This window comes from Rana temporaria, chromosome 5 (genome assembly GCF_905171775.1).
Source record: "Rana temporaria chromosome 5, aRanTem1.1, whole genome shotgun sequence".
Lineage (NCBI taxonomy): Eukaryota > Metazoa > Chordata > Amphibia > Anura > Ranidae > Rana > Rana temporaria.
The window spans coordinates 367473967-367488067 of NC_053493.1; the positions used below are offsets into that span (position 1 = coordinate 367473967).

The following is a 14101-nucleotide window of genomic DNA, read 5'->3' on the forward strand; positions in this document are numbered from 1 at the left end:
AAAAAAAAAACCGGAATAAGTAACGGAAAAAAATACCATAAAGAGAAACCAGAAGAGACCCGACGACTCTCCGACTACAGGTGAGCGGGGACCCGGGGGAGTGGGAGGGGGGACAGGGGACCGGCCGGCTCCACAGAGCTGCATGGTGAAGCCTCGGTCATACGGAGACCGGCCCGGGCAGCATGGCGGCTTCCTGACAACTCCGAGCCCAGGCCTACACTCCTACACCGGGCCTGAGGGATCCTCACACGAGGAGTCCTGCCATACGGAGGAGGACGAGGCCTACTTCACCGCCCTGTATTATGTACGATCTATAGCTCGTATCATGGAGGTGTACTACAGAGAGCATGCACATATGGTGATGTTATGTGGTCTGTACAAGTACGTTGGGGTTGTATGGAGGGTGTATTGGGCCTGTAGATGTACTATGGGGGTGTATGGATGTGTTATGGGGTGCGTAGATGTACTATAGGATGCATGGAGGGGCTATGGGGTACATGCAGGGTGTATTGGGCCTGTAGGTGTACTATGGGGTGCATGGATGTGTTATGGGGTGCGTAGATGTACTATGGGGTACATGGAGGGGGTATGGGGCCTGTAGGTGTACTATGGGCTGCATGGATGTGTTATGGGACCTGTAGATGTACTATGGGGTGTATGGGGCCTGTAGATGTACTGTGGGGTGTATGGGGCCTGTAGATGTACTGTGGGGTGCATGGATGTGTTATGGGGTGCGTAGATGTACTGTAGAATGCACGGAGGGGCTATGGGGTGCATGCAGGGTGTATTGGGCCTGTAGGTGTACTATGGGGTGCATGGATGTGTTATGGGGTGCGTAGATGTACTATGGGGTACATGGAGGGGGTATGGGGCCTGTAGGTGTACTATGGGGTGCATGGATGTGTTATGGGGTGCGTAGATGTACTATGGGGTACATGCAGGGTGTATTGGGCCTGTAGGTGTACTATGGGGTGCATGGATGTGTTATGGGGTGCGTAGATGTACTATGGGGTACATGGAGGGGGTATGGGGCCTGTAGGTGTACTATGGATGTGTTATGGGGCCTGTAGGTGTACTATGGGGTGCATGGATGTGTTATGGGGCCTGTAGATGTACTGTGGGGTGTATGGGGCCTGTAGGTGTACTGTGGGGTGCATGGATGTGTTATGGGGTGCGTAGATGTCCTATAGGATGCATGGAGGGTGTATTGGGCCTGTAGGTGTACTATGGAGTGCATGGATGTGTTATGGGGTGTGTAGATGTACTATGGGGTGCATGGGGTCTGTAGATGTACTGTGGGGTGTATGGAGGGGGTATTGGGTCTGTAAATGTACTATGGGGTGCATGGAGGGGGTATGGGGCCTGTAGGTGTACTATGGGATGCATGGATGTCTTTTGGGGTGTGTAGATGTACTATGGGGCTTGTAGCTGTACTATGGGGTCCATGGACGTGTTATGGGCTGTGTAGATGTACTATGGGGTGTATAGTAGAATTTTGGGGTCTGTAGATATACTATGGGGTGCATGGAGGTGGCGTGTTGAGTGCGTACTATGGGAGGGGGGTCTGCAGATGTGGTATGGGATGGACTTTTGGGGTGCGTGGAGGGGTTATGGGGCCTGTAGATGTACTACGGGGTGCATGGAGTATGGGGTGCGTTGTGGAATTTAGTGGTCTGTAGATGTACTATAGGATTCATGGTGGTGGTGGTATGGGGCCTGTAGATGTACTATGGGGTGCATGGAGGGCACATGGGGTGCAAAGATGTAATATGGGTTGCATGGTGGAATTTTGTGGTCTGTAGATGTGGTATGGGGTGCGTGGTGGACTTTTGGGGTGTGCGGAGGGGGTATGGGGCATGTAGATGTGCTATGGGGTGCGTTGACATGTTATGGGGTGTGGTGGGATTTTGGCGTCTCTAGATGTACTATGGGGTGCATGGAGGTGGTGGGTGCGTACTATGGGGGGGGGTCTGTAGATGGGGTGCATGGAGGGGGTATGAGGCCTGTAGATGTACTACGCGGTGGGTGGACATGTTATGTGGTGCGTAGATGTACTATGGGGTGCATGGAGGGGTTATGGTGGTCATAGATGTATTACGGGGTGCATGGAGGGGTTATGGGGTGCATAGATGTACTGCAGGGTACATAGAGGGGTTATGGTGTTCATAGATGTACTATGGGGTTATGGTGTGCATAGATGTACTGCGGGGTACATGGAGTGGTTATGGGGTGCATAGATGTATTACAAGGTGCATGGAGGGGTTACGGTGTGTGTAGATGTATGACGGGGTGCATGGAGGGGTTATGGTGTGTATAGATGTATTACGGGGTGCATGGAGGGGTTTTGGTGTGTAGATGTATGATGGGGTGCATGGAGGGGTTGTGTGTGTAGATGTATTACGGGATGCATGGAGGGGTTATGGTGTGTGTAGATGTATTACGGGATGCATGGAGGGGTTATGGTGTGTGTAGATGTATTATGGGGTGCATGGAGGGGTTATGGTGTGTGTAGATGTATTACGGGGTGCATGGAGGGGTTATGGGGTGCATGTTGGAACTATGAGGTTTGTGGAGGTGTTGTAGGGTCTATAGAGGTGGTCTGGGCTGTCTAGGAGTATTATAGGGTAGGTGAAGGTGTTGTGGGGAGGTTAGCCTGGTATACGATTTTGATGTGCTATAGGACCACCACTGACATTTGTGGGGAGAGGGTAGTGTAAGGGTTTGTTTACATTTGTGTAGAGGTACTATGGGGCGAGTGGTGCTGTTACGGGGTGCATGGTGGGTGTTGGAGGTAGATCTAGGTAAGATATTGATGATCTATGGGCACGCCACTGGCATTGGTTGGCGGAGAATAGTGTAAGGGTTTGTTTACATTTGTGGGGGGAGGGGGGGGATTATAAAAATAAGCCTTGGTTTTACCTCCCCCTCAAGCTGCAAAGGCAGTGGCATTGTTGCACACGTAAATCATACCCCTGTCACATTTGGCAGACAGTTCTGCAACCTTGTGAGTGAATGGAGCTGCACCACATGACAGCATGCACTGCAGTGTACAGGATTGTGGCCTTTACCGGGTTAAGCCAGGGTTATGCCTGACAAACCCCTCTGTAAAGTGATCCACCACAGATTACTTTTAAGAGGCGGCAAGTAAACCTAGTTCTCGGTGTATGTAAAGTCTTGTTTAGAATGAAGCTGTAGGGCTTTTTTGCACGGACAGGCTGCTATTATAGGAGGCATGTACTGTCTGCACTATAATATTCCTACACTTACAAAGGTGCAGCTTTAAAAAGATATGTCAGCGATTGAATAAAATAAACTTCTAGCTATGCCATAAATGTGTCATTCTCTTTGCATGATTACTGGTGCACTTCATGGTATAGATAGGAGTTTATTTTATTCAATTGCTTACACATCTTTTTAGCGCTGCACCTTTGTGAGTGTAAAGATATTGCTATTATACTAAGACCCCTTTCACACGTGTGTGACTTGTCCTGCAAAGTCTCACGACAAGTCGTATCCCATGATTTCCAATGAGTGCCGTTCCTGTATGTGTGACTTCAAGTTGCACCGACTTCCCCGCATTCAGTTTGCATAGCAGGAGCCTGTGACTGGCTCTCTATGGAGCGGTTCACATGCCTCCGGGGGGGGGGGGGGGCACGGAGCGCACGTCTTTGCCTTTGTTTCAGGGCCCAATTCAGGCAAAGATTTTGCCCTGATCCATCCCTGAAATGGAGGACAGACAGCGTTGCTGTGTGATCTGCGGCCTTTCCTTCAGCCAGGTGTTGAAGGAAGAAAAATTGCTGATTCCCCCCCACGAAGACATTCATTGTGTGAATCCCTCCCACTGCGCCATTGTATTATAACAAGGTTTCCCCTCCACCAGAATACAAGGATTATGGTTTCCAGCTATAGCCGGTGGCAGTAATCACACCAAATAACCTGACAGTCTGGTTGTACTAAAGTTGATCGATTGACTACTGTACAACCAGCCTGCCCATCGATTGAAATTCGGCCAGCTCCTGCTAAACCAGACAAATTTCAATCCCTCTCTGCCTGGCTTCATGGAGGAAGTAGGTTTAGTGCCTTTTAGTTCCACTTTAAATGTGTCCCTGAAACATATTTATTATATTCAACAAGCGTGCAGAAAAGTTCACACGTGAGCTGACGGCTTCCTGTTCTCTGCCTGTGGACTTCTATCTGTTAGCATTGTTCACTCATAATCTCCATGGACTACAAAACACTCCTCTGGTATGTGGGAGAGCAAGGTGTTATGTAGCCCTAGTGCATACTGTGTGTGGCATTGCTGCTCAGTACAGATGTCACCCTAGGAAGGGGTAATGGCAGGAGCTGACCAGCTTAGAATAAAGGGAGAAAAGTGTTTGGGGGTGGGGTGAGCTGACATTGGTGGGAGGAGGTGGGTGTGTTTATGGGAGGGGAAAGGGGCGGGTGCCCTGGTAGCTCAGGAGGTAATAATCAAATAAAAACCATCACCTTTCAGTGAAACTTAAGCCATTTAATCAAATCTTCCAAGCCGGACACTTGCTCTTCCAGTGGTCTTTGACATGTAAATTGAGGTTTGCATGCCGGCTGGCTTCTTCCTGTGTGCTGTAAACACTCTGGCCAGGGGAACCGCCCTAAGACAAGCGCCCTAAGACAAGCACCTGGAAACTTGCTGGTAAAGGGCCAAGCTGTTAGGTGGTAAGTATATTGGTGCCTTTAGTTTCAAAATGTATCACTGAAATTGTTTGTATTTGTTCAACAAGTGCAAGAAAAACTGTCCAGATATCTTGTGAGCTGATGGCTTCCTGTATTCTTTGTTGTTGGACTTTTCTCAGCAGTGTTGTTCACTGATCTCTCTGGGCTACAAAACTCTTATGTGGGGGAATGAAGTGTTATGTAATCCTCACATGCTCCCTGGCAATGCTGCCTACTATAGTGGTCACCCTGGGGATAGGAAGGGGTAATGGCAGGCTTACCAGGTTACACAAGTGTTAGGAGATGCTAGTTTTCACCCAGCCTTGGCACAGATCCTTTAGTGCAGAGGTACCAAAACCCCCAGGTCGCGGCCTGTTGGGGGATGGGTTGTGTGGTGGGTTTCACTGTCACCTTCCAACCCCCCAGAGGGCGCCTGCTCTCCACCTTTCATCACAACTTCTCCCTTCCTTCTCTGTGGTCATGTTGGGGAGATGACATTGAGGGGAGCTTTAGGAGGGGTTTGCAGTCAGTGAACACAGGTCCTGCGTTGGGGGTAAGGAGGCAGTGTTGAGATGTAGGTTCATGTAAATATTATGGAGGAAATGGACTCCCCAAGTATGGAGCTATAGGTTCCTTGTTGATTGGGAGAGGTGAACAGGCCTTCATCTATTGTTTTAGGTCCCTCACCATTTTGTTAGAAGCGAGGAGGGTTCTCGTTGCTGTAATCTATAATTTAGTGTTCTGCTGCAAGTCTCACAGATGTAACTTTCATTAGTAAGACTTATTTTTTACTCAGTACAGCCAGCCCACCATTGCGGATCCCTCGCAGTGTGCACAGTAATGTGGGATGGGAAGATTGTTATACCAGAGTCATGCTCACAATTCCACACTTGCCGTGGTCCAATGCTTGTTAATGGAAACACATGTGATGATTGTGGATGTGTTATGGTGCACATTGGTATCCTTATTCAAGGTACATCATGTGTGTTAAACATGTGACCACTTTAATTGTGTTATTGTTTTTATGCTTTTCCTTTCATGGGAAACTCAGAGGGGGGGATGGGTGGGGCACATAGGTGTGAATCCAGCCTGAATCTAGAAAGTCTGCCAGACTTCTCGGCTCCCTCCCCCCTGCAGAGTTACTCCAATATGACCCCCCCACCTTAGTGCTTGCAAATTCCTTTTTTAAAGTTGTGTTCCTTTGTTCGGATCCAATTTGAAATCCCTATTTGTAAGGCAAGCAGTATGGACTTCAGTTATCGGGTAAAAATTGTGAATTGGCTGAGAAAAGCCTAGAGTTGTATCCTATGGGATATAAGCTAATACACATTTAATAGGACAGTTGGGTTTTTAGAATGTGCCGGCTCAGGCATGCTCCATGCAAAGGATTTATACTGCTGCTAGTCATATGGAATTTACTGCTCAGATGCTTTAGCTGACTTTCTTCTATACTGGAGCTGTGCATTCTATTTTTAGAGTTTTGCTTTAGTTTCTAAGAACTGCTAAAAGGGAGGAGGGCCGGGGGCTGATATCTTATACAATTGGGTCCAGTGCTGGGTCAGCATTGGAGTAAATCTCACTGTAGGTTTCCGAAAAGCCCTGCCTCTTCCAAGATGGCTGCCCCCACACCAACATGCCAAGTCAGTCAAATCAGCTGCTGGGAGGCCAATACTGGTGACTAGTTGCTTTTTTTGCCTTTTCAGCATTCAGTTCCTGTATAAAGTATATTAAAACCTGGTTCTATACAGCATTTGTGATTATGTACAGATGACCAATTAATAAATAATGGCACTGCATATTTCCTGATCTGGTGCTGGCTCTGCCCATTTCTACTATATGTACCTTAGTTTTGGTTAGTAAGAACACTTCACAATGAGCCTTTAGCAAGGTACATCTGAAAGGCAGACAGTCTCTATTGTAGACTAGAAAACTTGCCCTGTCTCAGTATAGATCACCCTGGGTTTGGGCGTCATAAGTTGCTGCACAGCCGATGGCATAGCATGTGCCTTCATTGTATGTGCCAACTGGTGTGTGCAATGTTTTCTGTAGTCCCAGAAGATCCTAAATGACCACATAGAACTGTTGGCATACAAAGTTGTATATTTCTAATCTGACACAATGCACACGTGCAAATATGAGCCATCAACGCCATGTAAACATTATGGCTCCGATTGTGTTCCCTTTCTATTCTGTGCACATTGCGCTATTTAGATGCATGTTGTACATGAGGTCCACAGCGTAATGTCCCTGGAATGTTTGGGGCTTGGCTATGTGGGGCCAAAACACTTCTGGTTTTATTCTAGTTACTCAGCAATATACAGCTGAAGCACTTGAATGTAAACTGTACACGTGCCAAGATATTGTCATTCTTTGCCATCGGTCTGTGGGCCAGTTATGGAGCCAGGTCATCTTTCTGTTCAGCAGCACAGCTTGCTAGAAACGTATATCCATTCTGCTTGACTTAACAGTAAAGTCATAACAGCATGCTTTGTTGTCTCCTCCAGTCAGCATGTTGCCTATGGGCACATGTGCACCACAGCTGAGCCTGATTGGCTCAGTGCCAACAGCACCTCTCCTAGCCAGCCTATTGCTGAGCCAAATATCAAAGCTAATATTACCGGTTTCATTCCTGCAGCTATGTTGGAACTGTTGCTTTGAAAAGTTTTTAAAGGCAATGCAGATTTGACATGGTTTTCATAGCTGACACAGATATGGAGTATATCTCTCTTCTGGCAGCTCACATAATACAGTGATCTACCTCTGTGGAACTGAGGACTAGCCTGATCATTTCAGATGAAGTACACGTCTGCTGCCTTCGGCAGTAAAAATGCTTGAAGCGTGCAAATGCATCTAGATGCGATTCGGTGTATCGTTCACTCGTGTGTTTTTATTGGCCAAAATTTATTCTGGCCCTTGAAACAAATTAAAGTGATATTCTTCCTTTCTTTTATATTTTTTTTAAATAAACGTCCTACTCCCAGCTCTGTGCAGTGGTTTTGCACAGAGCAGGCCCCGATCTGCCTCTTCTCGGGTCCACTACCAGTGCTCCAGGCCCCTCCCTCCTGCTAAGCATCTCCATAGCCAACAACTGACAGGGGGGCACCAGGCTTGTTCCCAAGCCACGGCTCTGCATGTCCATTCACATACAGGGCCAATGGCTCCTGCTGTGGTCTTAGCCAATCAGGAAGAGTCCCCTAAGAGCCAAGACTCTTGTGCACATTACTGGATCGAGATGGAGCTCGGGTAAGTAATCGGGGGGGGGGGGGGCTGCACAGAGGTGTTTACACTGCAGACAAGTCGATCTAGAAAACAGTGATGGTTTTTATTCTGATATGGCGCTCTCCATATTGGTGTTTTGGCCTTTTCTTTGATTAGGTTTGTATTTTCTGGGTGCCCAAATGGGAAGAATTACTCGCTATCCTGGTCACTAGGACATGAGACTGCCAAAATGTTACTCTAGTGACCAGAACAGTTGGAAATTATTCCAGTGGCGGTGTCTGTTTTGGTGACCAGTTTCTTTGCTCATTTCAGAATGAAAAGTTGGGTTTAGAGTTCATTTATACCCCTTCCTTTTGGTGTGGGGCATGAATGCATTGGCTGCTTCCATAGGGATGAATAACGCCAGTAAAATCCTTTATAATGTACCACGTGATCCGCAAAGGTATCAAATGATGAATGAATTCCGGGCAGAAAAGTTTTTAGTTGCTGCCTTTCCTGGCGTCATGTTTATACCTCTCAAATTGCAGTGTGGGAAGGATTCCTCTTTCATCTCTCGTTGGAGGCAGATTCTGATGGTTTTTATGTACGGCCTACTTTGTAGTCAGCTGATTGAGATTCTGACTCAAATGCGGCTGACAAACATGAGGTTTAATCCTGAACTTTCATATTTCTTTCCATACTTTGCCATATGTAGGTGAATGTCTAAGCATTGCCTAACCTATTTAAGATCTGTATTCTCGATTTCAACCATAGTGATGTACAAGTTTCCTCCACATATGGTGCGACTTGTTAGTATTTTTCATGTGACTTTGTATTAATCATATCCTGTTGCAAGCTGCCAGTTGGCTCTGTTTAATATGTTACTCCTATATATATTTCTGCTATAATAATGTTTTTTTTACCTTTTTTTGTTTTTCAGTTGTGTACAAATAACCATCAGTCATCATGAATCCAGGTGCTCCTAGCTACCCTATGGCATCCCTGTATGTTGGGGACCTCCACCCTGATGTTACAGAGGCCATGTTGTATGAAAAGTTCAGTCCTGCTGGACCCATTTTATCAATTCGGGTCTGCAGAGACATGATTACACGTCGTTCCCTTGGCTATGCTTACGTAAACTTTCAACAGCCAGCTGATGGTAAGTTGCTTTTGAAACTTCCCAATTCATCATGTTGCGTGTATTCTGTACTAATCTCACTTGACACACAAGTCTGTAAGCATCCACATATCTGCAGTTATAGGGGATCGCATATCGAGAGAGATGGCTGGCCCAAGTATTTGGGTGCTGGTGTCTAGCACACAATGCATTAAGTGCTAAATGTCATTGTGATGAGTGTTCCTTCTGCATTCCCAACTTATGATATAATGTATTCTAGCAGGAAGAAGTGTTTCCCAGTTGTGCAACAGCTATGGAATTTAGTTTAAACCTGTTCTGCATCAGCTTTAGTTCAGCTGATGTTAAATGTGTGATGCAGATGACTGTTAAAGTCATTTTTACATAACAGCTTATGGCCTTTAATGTTTCAGATTTATTTTACTGTTCTACTTGGATTGTTATAAGGTTACCTTAAACTTAAATGTGACCTCTAATTGGCACCTCCTGCCGCATAAACATACAATTTTGCCTAAAATCCTGTATATTTTGTCCTTTGACCCCCTTCTCCACCACATACTACCTAATGAAAAATTGTGGGTTTTATACCTAGACGTAGATCGATATCTTGGCCTGAAACCATATACCCCCTGCACTCCCCATATAAACGTCTTGTATTCTTAACAACCCAGTGCAGTTGGACAGTGAATAAGTTGACAAAATGGCTTTTAGGTATTTGACTAAAATCCACGTTAATGTATTTAATTTTTTTTTTTTTCAGCCGAACGTGCTCTGGATACAATGAACTTTGACGTCATCAAAGGCAAGCCAGTACGCATCATGTGGTCCCAGCGTGATCCATCTCTGCGTAAAAGTGGAGTTGGAAACATCTTTATTAAGAACCTCGACAAATCGATTGACAATAAGGCTCTATACGACACCTTTTCTGCCTTTGGAAACATCTTGTCTTGCAAGGTTGGTGACTTTAGAGCTATGCACTAGTTAATGAACTCCATGTGGAAAGTCGATGGTATTTACTATTCTGTCTTTTAACAGGTTGTCTGTGATGAGAATGGATCAAAGGGCTATGGATTTGTCCACTTTGAGACCCAGGAAGCTGCTGAAAGGGCCATCGATAAAATGAATGGCATGCTTTTGAATGACCGAAAAGTGTAAGTATTTAAGTTGTAGCAATGATTTCCTTTTCAAAACTGATGCTGCAGGATACTTTATGCATGTTTGCCTTGTCTAAGAAACCCAAAGGAAATATTGCCTAGTACCTAGAAATCAATTAACTATCTAGAACCTAAGCTTTTTCCTAAGAACAGATCAAGGAGTCCTCTTTAAGGTGACAATACCAATCAGTTTGAGTTTTCAAGGCTCTTGTACGTGGATCTTGGATTTGAAAGCAAATCTGAGTGTTAGCCTGATTCTAATTTGCTTTTAGCTTCACACAGTATACTGGCCTTGACAACTTTTTTTATTTTTTTTAAAGTCCACTTTCCTTGCACCCTCAGCACTTTTAAAGTCCAGTGCCAGAACCTCAGACAAAAACTTGCAGGTTTTTATCTTTTCAGTAAATTTGTATTGATATTTCCAAATAAGAAATACAGAAGTACAAATAGTCCACGAATGTAGCTCAACACAGTATATTAACATGAATACAGCATTAAAATTGCACAGATTAGTAAAACAGAATATAATCAGAGAGGCTTAATGAAGGGGGTAACTCCCAGGCATACCCTCACATGACATCATTGTAACCAAATGCAAATACAGGTGAAACTTGAAAAATTAAAATATATCGTGCAAAAGTTTATTTCATTAAGGCCACGAGACTCATTACATGCAAAGAGAGAAGTTCAAGTCGTGATTTGTCATAATTGTGATGATTATGGCTTACAGCTCATGAAAACCCCAAATACACAATCTCAGAAAATTAGAATATTACATGCAATCAATAAAACAAGGATTGTACATAGAACAATATCGGACCTCTGAAAAGTAGAAGCATGCATATGTACTTGGTTTGGGCCCCTTTTGCAGCAATTACTGCCTCAATGTGTGGCATGGAAGCTATCAGCCTGTGGCACTGCTGAGGTGTTATGGAAGACCAGGAGGCTTCAATAGCGGCCTTCAGCTCTTCTGTATTCGGTCTCGTGTCATCTTTCTCTTGGCAATGCCCCACGGGTTCTCTATGGGGTTCAGGTCAGGAGCGTTTGCTGGCCAATCAAGCACAGTAATTCCATGGTCATTGAACCAGGTTTTGGTGCTTTTGGCAGTGTGGGCAGGTGCCAAGTCCTGCTGGAAAATTAAGTCGGCATCTCCATAGAGCTCCTCTGCGAAAGGAAGCATGAAGTGCTCCAAAATCTCCTGGTAGACAGCTGCGTTGACCCTGGACTTAATGAAGCACAGTGGACCAACACCAGCAAATAACACAGCTCCCCAAATCATCAGACTGTGGAAACTTCACACTGGACTTCAAGCATCTTGCCGTGTGTGCCTCTCCATTCTTCCTTCATACTCTGGTTCCTTGGTTTCCAAATGAGATGCAAAATTTGCTCTCATCAGAAAAGAGGACTTTGGTCCACTGAGCAACAGACCAGGTCTGTTTTATTTTTTATTTTTATTTTTTTAGCCCAGGTAAGACGCCTTTGACGTTTGTTCAGGAGTGGCTTGACAAGAGGAATACAACATTTTAAGCCCATGTCCAGGATCTGTCTGTGTGTGTGGTGGCTCTTGATGCACCGACTCCAGCCTCAGTCCACTCCTTGTGAAAGTCCCCAACACTTTTGAATGGCCTTTTCCTGACAATCCTCTCCAGGCTGCGGTCATCCCTGCTGCTTGTGCACCTTTTTCTTCCACTTTTCCATGCCACATAACTTTCTAGTAATGTGCTTTGATACAGCACTTTGGGAACATCCAACTTCTTTTGAGGCTTTCACTCCTTATGGAGGGTGTCGATGGCTTTCTGCACAACTGTCAGGTCTGCACTCTTTCCCATGATTGTGATTCTTACTGAACCAGATCGAGAGACCGTTTAAAGACTCCGGAACCCTTTGCAGGTGTTATGGCTTGATTTCACAATATTAAAATTTTCTGAGATTGTGGATTTAGGGTTTTCATAAGCTGTAAGCCATAATCATCACAATTATGACAAATCACAGCTTGAACTATCTCATATATTTCACGTTTTAGTTGCATTAGTGAAAGAAATTAACTTTTGCATGATATTTAAATTTTTCGAGTTTCGCCTGTATTGTAGCAACATATAAAAACAAACATGAGAAAAAGTGTAATGAAGTAGTCCCAGAAGGAATGTCAAAACGTGCAGGTTCTCTTTAATGGTATAGATTGGGATTTTAAATTGGCAAAAGTGAGTTCAAGGTTTTCATTTTCCTTCTACAGATTTGTTGGACGTTTTAAATCCCGCAAAGAAAGAGAAGCTGAACTTGGGGCTAGAGCCAAGGAATTTACAAACGTATACATAAAGAATTTCGGTGAAGACATGGATGATGAACGGCTGAAAGACATGTTCGGCAAATATGGTGAGTTGCCTCTTATCTCCAAATCACTTGACTTAAATTCTTGGGTGGGTAAATGTATTTAAAATCATCCCATTTTTGCAGCACTGGATGGTACAATTCCAAAATATTACTATGCTAAATGCAACTTTTATTTCAGGCCCTGCACTCAGTGTCAAAGTCATGACTGATGATAGTGGAAAGTCCAAAGGATTCGGATTTGTCAGTTTCGAGCGGCATGAGGATGCTCAGAAGGTAAATTGAGACGTTTAGTTGTGATTTGGTGTAAACGGTGTTAAAATGAAGTTTAATGTATTATATAAACGAATTCCCTGAAAAACCCCTTCCCGATCATAAATCAATAAAATTGGTACAGAATAAGTGTCTCATAAAAACCTGACCCTTTTGCAGCAATAACATAATCATTGGCTTCTGGCAGTTCCTGAGGTTTTTCTATTGCCCTGTTTGTGTTGGATGCGCTTTCAGAAGGTCCATACATCACTGTAGACTTCCCCCAAGTGCATGCCCATTTAGAGGGTTGATTTTAGGGTTTGTTCATATTAGGTTTGCCTTGATGGGTGGGATTGTCTGCAGCTGCCCAGGTTTTGCAGCTGCCCAGGTTTTGCTCTTCTGAATCCTGTCTGGTGGTTTAGCTCAGATTCCATTGAGCATAGTCTAGCCCAGGCGTGCTCAACCTTTTGAAGAGCAAGGGCCATCTTAAGTGGTTTGGTGACTGGTCACAGGTGACATGACAAAGTTTTATGGGTACCCAAAACGCATATGTAAACAAGCGCTTGCTGCCCTTAGCCCCCGATAAAGCTGCTTTCACACTGTGCTGCAGTTTGCCTTCACCTTTTTGGCGAGTTAGCTGCAATATGCCATAGACTTCTATTATATCTTGTGGGTGTGGTGCACCCGAACCTCAAGGATTTAATAGTTTATGGCTTAATGCAGCGAACGGATCTGCATTGCACCTGCGGATCAGCGTGAAAGCAACCTAATTCTTTTTTAGAAGTGCTAATATGCCCATTGTAAGTGCGGTGTGTGTGATTACACTGACTTTTCCTGCTGCCACCGCTCTCAGGCTTATAGAAAGGTCCCAGGTGACATGCACTTGGTACCACTCTGCCTGGGACAGGAACCAGCGATACAGATGAAGCATCGGCTTATGCAGCTTCTGCTCCCTCTGCTGCCTGCACCAGCAACCGGTTGATTGTGATCTGGACTTGCTGACCCACCATCCCGGAGTATGGGCATGCACTTTCCTGGTTTGAGGTTGCAGTCCACAGGTTGAGCACCTCAGTTTTGCCACTAAAGATGGATACAAAATGTATATGTAGTAGGGGGGGTTTCATACAGTTGCACACAGGTATAAAAATATTGTTTACAGTGAATATTTCAGTATCTCTGCTTCATGCATATAAAAGGAAGAGATTCCCTATGCACACACAGTTGTTGTTGGTCAGCCGTAGCGATTGGCGATGGCTTGCATAGCCAAGTAGTCATTAGTGTAACTCAATATTGAGTCACTGCAGTAAATAAAAATGATGTACCCATATGAAAGATTACAACT

General features: G+C 44.9%; 1 protein-coding gene across 3 annotated transcripts in view; it reads left to right on the top strand.

Moving 5' to 3' along the window:
* PABPC1 (poly(A) binding protein cytoplasmic 1) overlaps nt 1–14101 on the top strand; it is a 30116-nt gene that overhangs the window by 300 nt on the left and 15715 nt on the right. For all 3 annotated transcript variants that reach the window (XM_040354791.1, XM_040354790.1, XM_040354792.1), the window contains exons 1-6: nt 1–80; nt 8831–9049; nt 9786–9979; nt 10061–10176; nt 12413–12552; nt 12689–12783. The exon at nt 1–80 is cut by the window's left edge and continues 300 nt beyond it. In XM_040354791.1, the coding sequence (XP_040210725.1) occupies nt 8857–9049; nt 9786–9979; nt 10061–10176; nt 12413–12552; nt 12689–12783 (738 nt within the window). In that variant the 5' untranslated portion in view covers nt 1–80; nt 8831–8856. The remainder of the gene's footprint in view (nt 81–8830; nt 9050–9785; nt 9980–10060; nt 10177–12412; nt 12553–12688; nt 12784–14101) is intronic.